We start from the raw sequence: 17,435 nt of genomic DNA on the forward strand, positions 1-17,435 counted from the left end.
TTGTACAATTTTTAAAAATCTGTACAATTATTGTTTAGCAATATTCACTGGATAATGCCCAGTTGCTGTTTGTTTACATTTATATGACTTGTGCAACCTTTTTCTTGACCTTCTAAGCATGTGGCTCGCATCGGTGTAATAAAGCAGATTGAATCCATGTATAATAGTCTGACATTCATGATAAATGTGTACGGGTCCATATACTGGCACAACTGCAATTAGTTGATGAGTGTGGTGATTTTAAAGGTATTCATGCCAATAAAGATGCAAAAATGTGTGCATAAATAACCTGTACTCCGTGCTTCTTCTCAGATATTTGTGTCTGATCTGTGTGAAAAACGAATCTGTTGCATTAGATTGTACACCTGATGTTTTGCAACCACTTTGCCCTTAAAACTTGATGATGCCTGACCTTTGACCTGTTTCCTTGGTCTCCACACAAACTAATCTGTGAGGGATGCTTCTTGTTTCATAAGTCAGTCACAATGATAATCTGAGCTAAACTGTACACTGACAAGCACACTGTATAAAGGGCCAATAGATCTAAATAGTGTTTTGTCATTTTTTGTCATTTGTAGTTTATAACCAGTACACATATCGAAACATATAATTTATTATATTCTTACTAGTGGTAATAATATATTGTATAAAAAAAAATCAGCCCAGAAGAAACAGAAACTGTAATAATGAGGCCATCTTGTGGCTGCAGTCTATCATAGTCAATCTATAGTATAGGCTACCATGAACCTGATTGTGAGAAAAATTGATGCCTCTGTGGTTCAAATGTAATGTTAATGATAATACACAAACAAACTCACACCGGGAGAAAAAATACAACAACTGTCAATGAGTAGTCTAATTTAGGCTATTCAAGACTACATTCATTTGCACTCTTCACTGTTTTTTTAGTCACTTATTGTGACTCCTTTGGTCCAAGAGTCCAGAGAGTCCTTTGGTCCAAGTCTCAAGTAGACTTGGCTAAATTATTTTTACTTTGGCAAGTCAAGTCAAGTAACAGCGGTTTTGTCAAATCAAGTCCAGAGTTAGGGCAAGTCGAATCACTTATCTGCAGTGTCTGGTCTTTATAAAGAGAAAAGACAAGGTATTAGTAGCACCTGTCTATTGGCCATTTTATATAGCCTAACATGTTTGAAAATTCCGAGAATTAATTTAATTTGTATAATAGATGATTCAGTTAAATGCATGTAATGGAAAATCAACTAACTTTATAAAAGCGCATTATAGCTAGTCATCTAGCTAATTCTTAATTTCACTGACAACCTCAATTGATTGCTATCAATTGTTATCAAGTTAACGTTAGCTGGCTACAGAAGGGGTCCTCCCTATGTTCCCCAGGTCGGGAACATCGGTCCCTTTTCCCCCAAAAGGGTCCTATGTTTCTCGGTTGCATAAGCCTCTGCCTTGGCAGATTTAATTCAGCATTTTCTTAGGGCTACAGGTTACGGTTAGGGTCATGGTTAGTGGGTAGTGTTAGACCTGGGAACATAGGACCCTTTCTGTGGCAAGCGGGGTAGGTCGGACTGGGAGGCATTCCAGGCACAATTTGAACTGTTGGCACAAGCTGGAGGCTAGACATTAGAGACTAAAGCACTGCAGCTGGCGTTGTGCCTCACGGACGATGCTTTGTCATGCCTGCTGCTGCTTACCCCAGGGAAAAGACATGACATGGCCCTGGTGTATAGAGGGTCGACAGTGACAGTGTTCAGAAACAATGATACATCTGTTATGACACCACCACATTTTGGAAAGATCTGTCCTGCAACATTACTGATTACTGTACTGTTTGGTTTCCATGACAACAAAAGTAAAAAACTGAAAGAAACATACCTAATTAAGTTGTTTATTATTTTAGGAAACTATCATGTTCACAAAGCCAGACTCTAAACCCTCTTTTATTGCTTTTGTTAAGAAAACTGAACAATACAACAAAACCATCTTTGAATCAAAAAATAAGAAAGCTGCTAAAACCATTTACATATGCTCTATGTTTAATGTATATATTTGAAAATCTCCCTGGCTCTGCTCTTGAATATAATGTATATGTATTAATTACTCGGTATGTTGTTTCTTTGTATCAAAACAATCCAATAAAGATTTACAAAAAAAACAAAAACAAATGAGTGCCAGCATTTCCGTGAGTACCTGAAGTCAGCACATTTAGCTCAACGCGAAGTGCAGCCTGCTGTGTGTCCAGCAGGGGGCGACAGCAGTCTCTCCGAGAGCTCCTCCCACCCTCTCAAAATAAAACAAAGAGTGTCCGTTGTCACATATACCGAAAACACCATCCTTGGAGACATGGCCAATCTACAGCATCTAAACGCTTTCATCTCTGAGCGGCTGACAGCGGCAGCGGTGGAGATTTTCGGGGCGGTGGAGAAAACGTTGACAGAGTACCAGGGAGAAATGAGCCGATCCAAACAGGAGATAGATCACCTGAGAACACTGGTCCTCTGGCCTGAAGTCAAATTACATAGATCAGGTGTGTGGATGAAATCATCACCCAATAACAGAGTCGCAGTTGTTTGTTTAGTTTCATAATGTGAGAGATGATGATGACGTGATGAGGCTGCATCTCCCTTATCAAATCATGGCTCAGTGGGAAATTAGCCTATTTATTATGAGGATGTTTTATAAATAAATGTGTTGGGTTCAAATGAAATTTGTACGTGACACATTTGAGATTTAAATGTGAATGTAAGTGTTTTGTTTTTATCTCTGATCTCACACCTTCATGCCCTCTCCTGTCATTCAGCAGGTCACCAGGTCAGTCCTCACTGCTGTGACCCTGAGGCTTCTCCAGAGGAGGAGTGGTCCCCAGATGTGAGCTCTGATCACCACAGCACCTTGCATATTAAAGAAGAGCATGACCAAAGGGGTGATCAGCGAGGACCGTTCTGTAGGTATGATAACACAGTGTCTCTTCAGTTTGTGAACGGAGAAGGTCAGCCCCCACACCTCTACAGAATATTAGCTGTTGAACAGACGGCAGGTATCAAAGATGAGCCTGACGGTGACGAGCTAATAACATCTCCATCAACCAGGGAAGCCCGGATCCCCTGTGGAATAAATCCAGAGTCTTCTGGACTTCAGCGAGAAACCCTGAAAGGTGAGGGTAAAAGCACACAATTTAAAGCAAACATTTGTTATTATTACTATTATTTATTTATTACTTTTTAACAATTCAATAGGAAGCACCTTATGTTTTTTTCTCACAATCTGTCCAATGCACCTTAGACTATTATATGTTTACATTTGCACTACAATTAGTCCGCTTATTTATACATTTTATTTTCTATGTATCTTTTATATTGTATTTCTATATTACTGTTTTGATGTGTCTGTGTGTAATGCTGCTGTTACACTGCAGTTTCCCAGGATCAATAAAGTATTTATTTTCTATTCTATTATACATTAAAAAAGGCTCTATTGGCTATTGAGTTGCGTGAACGATGCAAAACACAGTCAATTATAGTTTCCTAATAAAATATATGTAATATTATATGACATTTCCACTGCATGCTATCATCAGCAAGGTGAAATAACTCCCCAATTGAAGAGTTTTTGTTTGAACCGCTGACTGGATAAGAAGTGGATGTAGCTTCTGGGCCTGAAAAATAAAGCCCATAAACAAGTGTCACACATTCGTTCTAATATGGCTCCAAAAAAAATAATGAATATATAGAAGTCTATGAGAAAATGAACCTACATCTCACTTGATTTATTTATTATTGATTATTTATACCTCAGTATACATTCTATTAATGAGTTTGCTTCAGGGTGGAGCAGGTGATGACATATTGCCGTGGTAGCGACAGAGGCTTAGCAACACATATGCATTGAATTGTAAACATTAAAATAGCCGTGAACTTGTTTTGGGCGGTTTAGCTTAGCACAGTGCAGAAACATAAAAATGCTCTCCACCTTCTTTTCCAGATATGGTCGCTTTTTGCTCCAAAACTGGTCAAATACTAAACTCAAGGGTTCAAACCAGTAGTCCACAAAACAGAAGAAAAGGGTGACATCATGATGGCTATATCCACTTCTTTACAGTCTATGGTTGGAATATGCAAATTACACAAATAAAAGGTGAAATGACGCATAGATGTAGACATGTTTGTGTATGAAATATAATATAGTATATTTTCACACCTTTGTCCTTCTAGATCCACTTGAGATCACTCATCATGAGCTGAATGGGCTTGATGAGCAACAGTGCACTCAGGAAGACTGGAGCCCTTGTCAGGACCCTGATCCCCCTCGGATCAAAGGGGAAAAGTTTATAATATCTAGTCCTCAGGAAGATACTGACCACTACTATGAACTCCCTCCTCAGTCAGAGAACCGTGTTTATGATGAGCCTCATTCTTCAAGCTGTGGCCATGAGAAGACGCTGAGTAAAAAAACATTTTACACAGCAGAGGAAAAGAGAAGAGATGCTGTTGGAGAAAGCTGCAAACTGAAAGAAGGTGTGGTGACTGGAGAGTGGATTAAGGCGCTCACACCAACAGGAACGAGGAAAAAGAAGGGGCACGACTCCAAATTGCGCAGTAAGAAGAGAGATGGTATTGAAGTAGAAGAAGATGTAAATTATCCCATCAGGGAGAGAAGGCACACTTGTCCCATCTGTGCAAAACGTTTTAAAGAGTCGGGCCATTTGAAGGACCATGTAAGAATCCACACAGGAGAGAAGCCGTACCAGTGTAAGGAATGTGGCGTGAACTTCAGGCAGAGTGGAGCTTTGACTTTGCACATGAGAATACACACGGGGGAACGGCCATACCAGTGCACCGACTGTGGTCGGCGCTTTAATCGAAAAGGTGACATGGAGACTCACAGGGTAACGCATACGGGGGAAAGACCCCATTTGTGCCTTGTATGTGGGAAAAGCTTTAAGAGGAAGGGCAACTTAAACACACATTTAAAGATCCATGCTGAGGAAAAAATCCATTAAATACAATCGCTGTGATTGTTTTAATACTGTATGTATCAACCAGATAGTGACCCTCTGGACAATATAAGATAGATTATATAATGTTAAACGATATTGTTATCATCTCAACATCAAAAACAGATTTTAGATTCAGCAATGTTTATGTTGGTATCATGCTGTAAAATTAATTAGAATCTTATTTACAGTAACACGACCTTGCTGTTTACAAATCATTCCATCAGCCAGAAACACAAAGCAACCTACGGCATGTCAATACTGCACAGCTGAGCCACAGCCAGCTTAGGTTTCGTTGAGCTAACATTAGCAAATAAGTTAACGTTAGCTAGCTAACTGTAACTGCATGGATCTGGCGTTGCTTGCTTTGTAACGCTAGCTGATAAGGTAATTTGCAAGCCAGCCAGACCAGCCACGGGAGTCTGGATGAATTCTATGACATTATCCACTCAAGGCAGTATTGCCAAGTCAACTAGCTAGCAATTTCGCCACATTAGCAGGCAAGCTATCATTTGCTAGCCATGCTAAAACCATATTTCACATTATTTCAGATTTTTATCAGCAGCGGTTGAAAAGGGAGTCAACACATGCTATGCTTCTGCTACACACACTCTGGAATAGCTGGTAGCCTGCGGACCCTCAGCCAGCCTAAACCCCAGCACCAGGGGGTCCGATCTCGGACCATCCTGAGTCTGACTCCCCACTGGAGCAGCAAATTAATTGCTGCCGATACACAGGACAGCCGCCAACCTTAGGTCCATTTTAGAACTTATGCTGCAGAATGTGTAAAAGAAGAACAGCATGCGTGGACGGTTCATTTGTTGAGGTTAGAAGACTCAATTTAGCTATCACTGTTGGCTGTAGGTGAGCTGAAGAGAGGAGAGGGATTTGGAAGTGTGCAAGAAATCACAACCTTTGGAGTCTGAATAACAACACATCCTTGTTTCCAAAACATCACATCCTTTGTGGTGTCCTGGAAATTCCATCCTGAGTCCTTTAAAAAGAAATCTACAGCAAAGTTGAAAGTCGGTGAAGGTCTCAATTTTTTAAAGTTACAAAACAAACCCGTTCATCCATGGCAATAAAACCTTATTAATACATGTGTGCCATTTTTTGGTTATATGTGTATTTGTGTATTTTGTTTATTTGTTTATTAAATACAGCAATAGTTAATTACCATACAGTCTGGGGTAATTACTCAGCAGGTGTGCTGCTGACGGGAAGAGCAAACAGTTTTTTGACCGTTGTTGTGGTCATCGTCTTCATTGTAGCCTTTGTTTAAGCGTTGGGCCTTATGTGAGCCTTTTGTGTTGTTTGTATGCACAGTTTTGTAAGGGTGTGTACTGTCAACATGTATGTACGTTACACACAGGACTTTTAAAGTGGCACATGGCAATCGTAAGGACTCTTTTTTAAATGATTTCAATTATTAAAATGTCCATTCTGCTGATCTTACTGAAATGAGTCTGAATTTGGGTTTTGGATTATTATGGGCCTTTTCTGATCATTTCATGTTTCTCAACGCACAGACTTAAATACTGTACTGTTATGATACTCTTTGTTTGCCCAACACTCATGAGAAGAAATAATATTAAATTCAATTATGCAAACGTACAATATCAGAATCAGAATCAAAACTACTTTAATAATCCCAGGGGGACATTATTTTTGTTGCAAACTTCAGCTATACAAACAACAATGTTATAAAGATAACATATATTTGGAAAAACAGGAATACTATACATAAATATATATATATATATATATATATATATATATATGAAATATCAAATTTACAATAGTAATATACAGTGTACAGATCAAAAGTACTTTAATAATGTGCAAAGAACAGATTGTTTATGACTGATTCCATATTACAGAGGGGGGTGACAGACTCTCCAAGGCAATGACCACAGGCAGGAAAGATTTCCTGTGGCGCTCTGTGGTGCATCTGAGTGCGAGGAGTCTTCTGCTGAAGGTGCTCCCCTGCTGGGCCAGTGTGTCGTAGAGAGGGTGTGAGACATTGTCCAGGATAGACCTGGACAGCATCCTCCTCTCTGCCACGGTCGTCAGGGTGTCCAGCTCCTCCCCCACGGCATCACCGGCCCTCCTGATCAGTTTGTTCAGTCTGTTGGTTTCTGCGACCTCCAGCCCGCTGCCCCAGCATGTGACAGTGAAGAAGATCGCACTGGCCACGACAGACTCATAAAACATCCTTAGCACCGTCCGGCAGATGTTGAAGGACCTCAACCTCCTCAGGAAGAAGAGTCGACTTTGGCCCTTTTGTAGAAAGCCTCAGCGTTTCTAGTCGAGTTCAACTTATTATAGAAGTAAACCCCCAGGTACTTATACTCCTCTACAGTGTCCACAGGGACCCCCTGGTTGGAGCACTGCTTTTATTTTGAAGTTAGGTCTTAAATTTAAGCTACTACTTATACCGTAATGCCTACTACATAGACGTACCGAAAAAAAAGAGGAGGCTGACTTAGTGTCACTGAGCCTTTGTGCAGAGTGGACTTATCTGAGACTGTGGGAGGAATGATCATTCTCTGAACCAACAGTATGAGGAGATGGTGCGTCCCTGCATTAACCTCAACATCAGACTCCCCAGCCCTCGGTACATTTGAGTTCGGACTGGTTTTATTACTCATCCACGTATAGTGACTTGCAGCCTGAAAGCATGATCAAAGTGTCTGCTCTAGGTTCCTCACGAACAAAGCATACCTGCAGCAGCACAATCCGCCCAGTCTATTCCCTTTAATCACAAAGGAAACGAAAGTCAAGGAAACGAAACCTTCCTTAACTTTCATTTCTTTTGATCGCTGCATCCGTCTCTACATCCGTGGGTGGCATCAACTTATCAAACAGTGTAGTCTTGACTCAACACAGGCACAAGTCAGTCAGTTTATTCCTTCTTTATTTACAGGGAACAACATCATCATGAACTCTCTGAACCAACATTATGAGGAGAAGGTGCGTCCCTGCATTGACCTCATTGACTCGCTTCGCTCTCTGGGTGTAGAGAAGGACTTGGCGCTGCCTGCTATCGCCGTGATCGGAGACCAAAGCTCGGGGAAGAGCTCCGTGTTGGAGGCGCTGTCAGGGGTGGCGCTGCCACGAGGAAGTGGTAAGTTACTGTCTACGAGACAAAACATATATTTATCTATCCACAAATCTCATATGACAGCAGATATAGCCTAGTGATTTTTCAGCTGCAGCAGTGTCGCCTCACAGCAAGAGGGTTCCTGGCTCGAATCCAGGCTGGGGCCCTTCTGTGTGAGTTTTCATGTTCTCCCCGTGTCTGCGTGGGTTTTCTCCGGGTTCTCCGGTTTCCAGGCACGTGTTAGGTTTATTGATGACTCTAAACTGCCCGTAGGTGTGAATGGTTGTCCGTCCCTGTCTCTATGTGCCCTGCGAAAGACGGGGGGGGTGGAGCCGATCCCAGCTGACATCGGGCGTGAGGTGGGGTACACAGCGGTTAAAGCGGTTAAAGATGAATGAATAAAAATATAACTTTTCTTTGTGAATTTTGCACCAATGTTGCACAGCTATGGCTCTATCAAGGCAGAAGATAGTGGGGTAAGGTAACACCATTTGGTTCTCCAGGCAAGGGCAATTGAGACAGAAGAACCATTCACTTTTTTACTTTTTATTTGGGATGCTGTCTATCAACTGCAAAACTATTACTGCATCTATGAAAAAGCCTTGAAAATATGACCTCAGAAAAAAAGTGTTCCTGTGACTCAACTTAATAATCAAAAACATATAGACTACTAATAAAACACATATTACTTTGTTGGCTGTATAGGACCAACCTGAGAACATTGGAGACCAGGTGTGCCAGTTTAACGATCAGTACTGAGTAAAATATCTTCAATTATTTGATGCGTTGCAATGAAATCATGACTGGCCACATAATTCACAATAAAAAATGACTAAAGCTGCATCATTCAGGCAAAAAGTCATCATCCCCACCAGTTTACGATCCGTGTTAAATACATGGAAATAAAGGTCCTTCGAGCATTAACCCGAGTGGTTGCTCAGCTTACATAGGCCTATTTGTATTTTTTCAATAGTGTGTTTATCAGATGACTAGCTGATAATGTTTTTCCACTCTTTTGTAATTCAGGCATTGTGACAAGATGTCCTCTCGAACTGAAGATGAAGAGAACAAAAGAAGAGGAGTGGTATGGAAACATAAGTTACCAGGAATACAACAAAAAGATAGAAGACCCTGCAGATGTGGAGAAAGAGATTCGAGCAGGTAGGTAACAGTATTCTTAGACGTCACCAACAAAAGCCAAGTATTGGAGAAGGTTTATTTGCCTTTCAGTGACCGGCTCGTCCATCCTTTGTAATCATTATAAATCATGTCCTTTCTCTTCAGCTCAGAATAAAATGGCTGGGAAAGGGTCAGGGATAAGTAGTGACCTCATCAGTCTGGAGATCGCCTCTCCTGATGTTCCAGACCTGACGCTGATTGACCTACCCGGTATCGCCAGAGTGGCTGTAAAAGACCAACCTGAGAACATTGGAGACCAGGTGTGCCAGCACTCAGGACATGAAATTATCTTCAATTATTGGATGCATTGTGATAAAAGTTGGTACAAATGGTCATCCTCAAAGGATGAATCCTCATGACTTTAGTGATCCCAGAATGCTTTAGTTCCATAAATGGGTCACATTTCCACATATCAGCTCATGCCCCAATCGCGGATGGTTTATTTCTCATGAAATTAATTTTGAATATTAATACTACTCAAAGAGTGCTGTGTGTTTATTAGTCTGACACTATAAAAGTGTGCCAAATTAGTTATCAGTAGTTATGTTCTTCTCCGGGAAAAAATCTTTATTACATTTTTTGGTAATACTCCGTTTCACATTTTTCAACATAGAAACTTAATTCAAATCAAAATATTCAGATCAATCAGAACATGCACGCTTTTACTTTAATAATTGAAATCGTTTTCGGTCCTGTGGGGCCACTACTGACAGGAGGAACTGCTGGGGTCGGGTGCGCTGCTGCACGCAAGTGAGGGCCCTCTATGAACCAGACACGGGCAGCAGGGGCTGGCTCTGGGGATGTGGGTGTGTGCTGATGGGGTAATCAGGCAGTGGAAGGAGCACTTTGAGGAACTCCTTAATCCGACTAACACACCCTCTTCTGCAGAGGCAGAGCTGGAGGATGATGGGGGATCATTGTCAATATCTCTGGTGGAAGTCGCTGAGGTAGTCAAACAACTCCACAGTGGCAAAGCCCCAAGGATTGATGAGATTCATCCAGAAATGCTGAAAGCTTTGGGTTGGGAGGGGCTGTCTTGGTTGACACGTCTCTTCAAAATTGTGTGGAAGTCTGGGACAGTGCTAAGGGAGTGGCAGACCGGGGTGGTGGTTCCCCTGTTGGTTCCCATCACTTCTGTGGGCCATCCAATCTCTGTACACTCAAAGTGAGAGCTGTGTCCGGATCCTCGGCAGTAAGTCGGATTCATTCCCAGTGGGTGTTGGCCTCCGCCAGGTGTATGCTTTGTCACCATTCCTGTTTGTGATTTTCATGGACAGGATATCGAGGCGTAGTCGTGGTGGGGAGGGGTTGCAGTTCGGTGGGCTGAGGACCTCATCTGTGCTTTTTGCAGATGACGTGCAAAAAGCACAGAGGCCATGGCCATAGCAGGAAACCGGTGGATTGCTTACTTTGGGTAGAGAATGAGTCCTTAACCCAAGTGAAGGAGTTCAAGTACCTCAGGATCTTGTTCACGAGTGAGGGGACAATGGAGCGTGAGTTTGGCCGGAGAATCAGAGCAGTGGGGGTGGTACTGCAGTTGCTCAACCGCACCGTTGTGACGAAAAGAGAGCTGAGCCGGAAGGCAAAGCTCTCGATCTACCTGTCAATCTTCGTTCCTACCCTCACCTATGGTCATGAATGCTGGGTCATGACGGAAAGAACAAGGTAGCGGGTACAAGCGGCCGAAATGGGATTTCTCAGGAGGGTGGCTGGAGTCTCCCCCAGAGATAGAGTGAGAAGTCCAGCTATCCATGAAGAACTCGGAGTAGAGCCGCTGCTCCTCTGCGTTGACAGGAGCCAATTGAGGTGGTAAGGATGCCCCCTGGTCGCCTCCCTAGGGAGGTGTTCCAGGCACGTCCAGCTGGAAAGAGGCTTCGGGGAAGACCCAGGACTAGGTGGAGAGATTTTATCTCCCCACTGGCCTGGGAACGCTTCGGGATCCCCCAGTTAGAGCTGGTTAATGTGGCCTGGGAAAGGGAAGTTTGGGATCCCCTGCTAGAGCTGCTGCCCCAACGACCCGATCCCACATAAGCGGTTGAAGATGAGATGAGATGAGATGAGATTCAGATCTTTGACAGTTTCAGAAACATTCAAAGTTTTCTGGAAATGTTCCTAATACAAATGCATGATATTTTTTTAACTAAAACATTTTCATGCATTTTAAACTTTTATGAACTTATTCATTCTTTCAGCGAGATGCTCAGAAATCAAACTGTTCCACTTTTTATCTGAGCTTTATAACATTTTATTGTTGAAGTTGCTGTTGCTATGTCTGTCAAGCTTTCATTCAACTCTCACACAACACATAGGCCATTGTAATCACAGATAGATCTGGCTATGTGAGACTAGAACAGTACCAAACAAAATGGTACCTAGATAGTTGTACAGTTTTTTATTTTATAGTTATACTTAATTTTATATGAATAAGTGCTGGGCGATAATTCAGTATGATAATTAATCGTCTTCTAATTCAATCTTATCATGATGAAATCATTATATTGATCATATTAGACAATGATGTGTAAATTGATGATATAAAAGCGAATACTAACTCAAATTTCTCCAAAATTCTAATGTAAAATATTTAAAGATTGACGTTTTGTTTTTACATCACATTTGTGTATATTCATGTAAACATAGTCAGTGTATAGCTGGAAAAAATGCACTAAACATTTTAATAAAATGAGGAAATACTGCTATATCATGATACATATGGTTATCAAGGTATTAAATTACCTAATAGAAGAGTTTGGCCATATCGCCCATCGCTAATATGAATTAATACTTTCAGATAAAGGATATGATCCACAAATTCATCAGAAAACAAGAAACTATTAGCTTGGTGGTTGTTCCATGCAACGTGGACATAGCAACCACAGAGGCTTTGAAGATGGCACGGGAGGTGGATCCTGATGGAGAGAGGACTTTGGGTAAATAGCCTGGATTTTTAAATTTTTAGTAGGCCTAACTCAAAACCTGAACGTACTGTTATAGTTTTAAGGGGTCTCTGTCTCTGTGTTTCTCTGTCTCTTTGTGTCTCTGTGTCTCCCGCACTGGCAGGTATCTTGACCAAGCCTGACCTGGTTGACAGAGGCACAGAAGAGACAGTGGTTGCAACTGTTCTTAATGACGTCATCCCCCTGAAGAAGGGCTACATGATCGTCAAGTGCAGAGGTCAGAAGGAGATCAAAGAGTCGGTGCCTCTTACTGTAGCAATAGAAAGAGAGGAAGCTTTCTTCAATGGCCATGTGCATTTCAAGTAAGTAAATTATTTTTAGCTACTGTAATTATGCAAACAACAATGATGAACAATGATTCAGTTTGACAGGTTGTGTAGCATCTATAGTAGTTTCATTTTTGCTGTAGGATACTCTACAATGAAGGCTATGCCACTGTTCCCAAACTGGCGGAAAAACTCACCCTTGAGCTAGTGAATCATATCAAGGTGAATACTTCTCAGTGGTTCACCTGAGATTACTTTGCACACTTCAGGTGTTAAAGTTTTGACCCATGCGTGATTCACAGAGATCTCTGCCTCAACTGGAACAGCAGATAGAGGAGAAACTAACAAAGACTCGGGCAGAGCTGAACAAATGTGGCAATGGACCGCCGCCTGACACAACTGATAGACTTGATTTCCTCATTGATGTGAGTTTAGCTGACACAGATCACTGCACCTACTCAATTTGAAAGTAACTTGCCTTCTTCTTTTATCTGAACCTCCTATATTTTAGAGAGTGACTGCGTTTACAAAGGATGCTATCAGCCTCTCCACAGGGGAGGAACTCAACTTTGGAGACGGGCTCAATATCTTTGCCGTACTCAGAAAAGAGTTTGTGGTCTGGAAAAGTATCATAGACAACTCTGGAATAACATGTACGTGCATTAACAACTCATTACATCCCTTTTGTGACCTTTTCCTTGATTTCCGTACCACAAAACTATGGTAAACTGTTGAGTAGGATTGTTTTTTTAATACCATTTTCCTTCTCATTATGAAAAACGTAATTTTGCTCCAGACAGCTATATTAACCTACCCTGGAACCAGACGCACCGCAAACTTAAATTTGCTCTGCACCGTTGGAGCTCATTAACTGTAAAAATGCATGCGTAGCTGCCGCCCCTTGAGTTGGGAGGGTCTATTGCTCGTTGCCAGACCCTACGTCTGGATAGATGTGGGTCTGGATTTCCATGCTAGTAATGACCACTACTAACCAAGTGTCACCTTTTCTGTGTCTTCTTTTTCTTTCACAAATTCATCCCTATGGCAGTCACTTGGAATATTGGGAGAGAGGTGGCTCAGTACGAACGAAACTATCGCGGAAGAGAACTGCCAGGGTTCATCAACTACAAGACCTTCGAGGTGATGGTGACGGAGCAGATCAAACAGCTGGAAGGACCGGCTGTCCTGAAACTCAAGGAAGTGGCAGGCATGTCTTGTCATGATGCTACAATGATTGCAGGCCATCTGAATATGTAAGACCTTTGTAGTTATTAAATGTTGTATTGTATTGATTCATATTTTCTTTTCAGAGATTGTGAAGAAAGAGCTGTTTAAGTTGGCACAAAGCAGTCTTGTTGGATTTCCAAACCTCATCAGAACGGCTCAGGTATCATTTCTCTTGGTCATTACTACTGTATACATACGACTGAACATTGTTGAATATTTTCTGACAAACATGTATGTCCTTCAGATGAAGATTGAAACCATTATTAAGGACAAGGAGACTGCAGCAGAGTCCATGCTGAGGACTCAGTTTAAGATGGAGTTGATTGTTTATACTCAGGACAGCACATACAGCAAGAAGTTAGGGAAGCGGAAGAGAGAAGATGAACAGCCTTGTACATCTGTCTTCAGTACACCGGGGAAGACAAGCACCAATAGTACTGTGAACAATGACAGTGGGGCCACCCTGAAAGAGATGATTAAACATCTGAAATCCTATTACCAAGTAAGTGTAATTTGTGTGATGTACCTTTTTTGCCTCACAGCATGCTATACGTCCCAGACATTTTTAAATGCAGTAAAACAGCACAGTCTCCTTTTGTGACAAAGAGATACAGATATATGTTTTTGTTTACAACATGCTGCTACCACTGATGATGGTTTGATTTAGCAGTATGGTCACTATGGCACTTTACTCTTGTATCATTGTACTTTTCATGCAGGCGGTATTTTAATCTTTTCATCTTTTATAATCTGTATTATATATTCTGTGAATATTCAAATTTTAGACATTTTTATGTGTCCACTTCTTCGTGAGCCAAGTAAACAAATTTTCATTTAATATGTGCACTGCAAAGTCTAAATTATAGCTATGCGTTACACCCCTACTTCCTTCTTACTTCCTCCTCTCCAAACCACAGATTGCTGGCCAGCGTCTGGCTGACCAAATCCCAATGGTGATCCGCTACCAGGTGTTGCAGGAGTCTGCCGTCCAGCTGCAGAGGGAGATGCTGAAAATGCTTCAGGACAAGGTGAAAACCGAGGCCCTGCTTCAAGAGGATGGAAACATACAAAGAAAGAGAACCCACCTTCAGAAGCGCCTTGATCGCTTGTCAAAGGCACGTGCTCTGTTGATTGACTTTAGTATGAACATATACAACTTCAACACAACACAACTGCAGTGCAAATCCTAAAACCAGATTTCTAGAAGTTGCTGAATTATGACAGTCTTTCAATGTAAAATAACAAAAGAGGTTCTTGTTACATTATCACATTTTAGATCTATGTGTGAATAGACTATATTTTGAACTACAAATTGAAGTATACTTTTTTTTGCTCATGTCTCATACATTTTTCTTTTTTACTTGTAGTCCATGTTCTTACTTTTCCATTCAAATATTTCCTGAATAACATATCCTATGTGTGTAGGTGGGTGGGTGTTATTATTCAAGATTTAACAACAAACTTTCAGAAAGAAGAAGGGATGTGGGAGAGATTCTGCCTTGATAATGCAGAAAATACAAAATGTACCTCATTTCATCATTGACCTCTACTATTTTACTAGTTGCTGATTGCCTATTGTTGGTTAAATGCCTTTATAAAAATGCTGAAGATAGTAATATTTGTCCAGCATTACTAAAGCATTCCACTACTTTTGTGGCCTTATAGATGGGTTTTTATTTTGCTTTTAGCATATTTTTTACATGTTAATTGTTGCTCCATAATTGTTTTACTGTGAAACATGACATGTCCACTGTTGTTCAGTATGTGGTGTTGTACACACTGTATTGTCATAAAATTAAACTTATCATATTCCTGCTTTGCACTTTCCTTGCCGGCATGTAAAATGTGGCAGAATACAGAATAAAAACATAATGTAGAGACCTCTTCAGCCACATTTCCTCTATTCCTAGGGCTCCTTTATATGCCCTTTACACAAAAGGCTTTTTGACTTTTCTCATCCATGCACTCAACTATGATCAAAAACTACAGGTTTTTAACAATTTTTGTATGCTAGCTCATCACTAAAATTCACTTCTGATAAGATTTTATGTGAGAAATACGCTGTGTAAATTCTGAACACAGATCTTGTCAAGGGATGCCTCATCATTAGAATCAGGTGTGTTAGAAGAGGGAGCTACCTAAAACACGCAGGAACAGGGTCACTCACTGAGTCGCGGGGGCAGCAGCTCTAGCAGGGGACCCCAGGGACCAGTGTGGAGATATGATCTCTCCACCTAGTCCTGGGGCTTCCCGAGGCCTCCTCCCAGCTGGACGTGCCTGGAACACTTCCCTAGGAAGGCGCCCAGGGGGGCATCCTTACTAGATTCCCCAACCACCTCAACTGGCTCCATTCATCCCAAAGGAGCAGTGCCTCTACATCGAGTTCTTCACGAATGGCTGAAAATTCTCACCCTATCTCTGAGGGAGACTCCAGCCACCCTCCTGAAAAAAACCATTTCGACCGCTTGTACCCGCGACCTCGTTCTTTCGGTCATGACCCAGCTTTCATGACCATAGGTGAGGGTAGGAACGAAGATTTACCAGTAGATCGAAAGCTTTGCCTTCCGGCTCTGCTCTCTTTTTGTCACAACGGTGCGGTTTAGCGACTGCGAAACTCCGGCCAAACTCACGCTCCATCGTCCCCTCACTCATGAACAAGATCCCGAGGTACTTGAACTCCTTCACTTGGGGTAAGGACTCATTCTCTACCTGGAGTAAGAAATCCACCGCTTTTCTGCTGAGAGCCATGGCTTCAGATTTAGAGGTGCTGATCCTCATCCCAGCCGTTTCACACTCCGCTGCGAACCGATCTAGTGAGTGCTGAAGGTCACTGACCGACGATGCCATCAGGACCACATCATCTGCAAAAAGCAGAAACAAGATCCTCAGCCCACCGAACTGCAACCCCTCCCCACCACGACTATGCCTCAATATCCTGTCCATGAAAATCGAACAGGATTGGTGACAAAGCGCACCCCTGCCAGAGGCCAACCCCCACTGGGAAGGAATCCGACTTACTGCCGAGGATCCGGACACAGCTCTCGCTTTGAGTGTACAGAGATTGGATGGAAGTGACCCCCTCACCCCATACTCCCACAGCGCCTCCCACAGTATCTCCCAGGCTACCCGGTCATATGCCTTCTCCAGATCCAAAAAGTACATGTAGACTGGATGGGCATGCTCCCGGGCCCCCTCCAGGATCCTTGCGAGAGTGAAGAGCTGGTCCGTTGTTCCACGTCCAGGACATAATCCCCATTGTTACTCTTCAATCTGAGGTTCGACTGTAGGACGAACCCTCCTTTCCAGCAGCTTGGAGTAGACTTTACCAGGGAGGCTGAGTAGTGTGATACTCAGGGTTGTCATCTTAAATGAGCTTGTGCCCAGAACAGCCTAAACGTTTCTCGGTTTATTTATACTCTTTGCATGGTAGAGTTCCACATAGTGTACATGTGTATGCAGCTACGAACTGTGTTTACAGATGATGGTTTGTGGAAGTGTTCTGAGCCCATGCAGAGATGTCCACTTCAGAATCATGTCTGTTTTTAATGCAGTGCTGTCTGAGGGCAAAGATCACCAACATCCAATATTGTTTTTTTTTTACCATTTCACAACATTCCCAGTCTTTTGTTGTCAGTGGCCCATCTTTTGACATGTGTAACCGGCATCAAATTAAAAATAGGCATTATTAAAAAAAACAAAAACAACCCCAATGACATTTCTCCATTTCAACATTGTTT

The 17,435-nt window shown here is 42.0% G+C and overlaps 1 protein-coding gene across 1 annotated transcript; it reads left to right on the forward strand.

The window, feature by feature from the left end:
* Positions 1-7,906: 7,906 nt before the first annotated feature.
* LOC310965981 (interferon-induced GTP-binding protein Mx-like) lies at positions 7,907-15,435 on the forward strand (the record flags this gene model as incomplete). Its single annotated transcript, XM_083939757.1, has 12 exons — positions 7,907-8,093; positions 9,096-9,230; positions 9,354-9,508; positions 12,040-12,178; positions 12,309-12,507; positions 12,615-12,693; positions 12,774-12,896; positions 12,983-13,124; positions 13,520-13,678; positions 13,782-13,858; positions 13,943-14,200; positions 14,616-15,435. The coding sequence occupies 12 exons, from the start codon at positions 7,907-7,909 to the stop codon at positions 14,886-14,888; spliced, it is 1,926 nt and encodes a 641-aa protein (XP_083795883.1). The 3' UTR covers positions 14,889-15,435.
* Positions 15,436-17,435: the final 2,000 nt, after the last annotated feature.

This window comes from Echiichthys vipera (assembly GCF_963691815.1).
Source record: "Echiichthys vipera genome assembly, chromosome: X".
Taxonomy (NCBI): Eukaryota; Metazoa; Chordata; class Actinopteri; order Perciformes; family Trachinidae; genus Echiichthys; species Echiichthys vipera.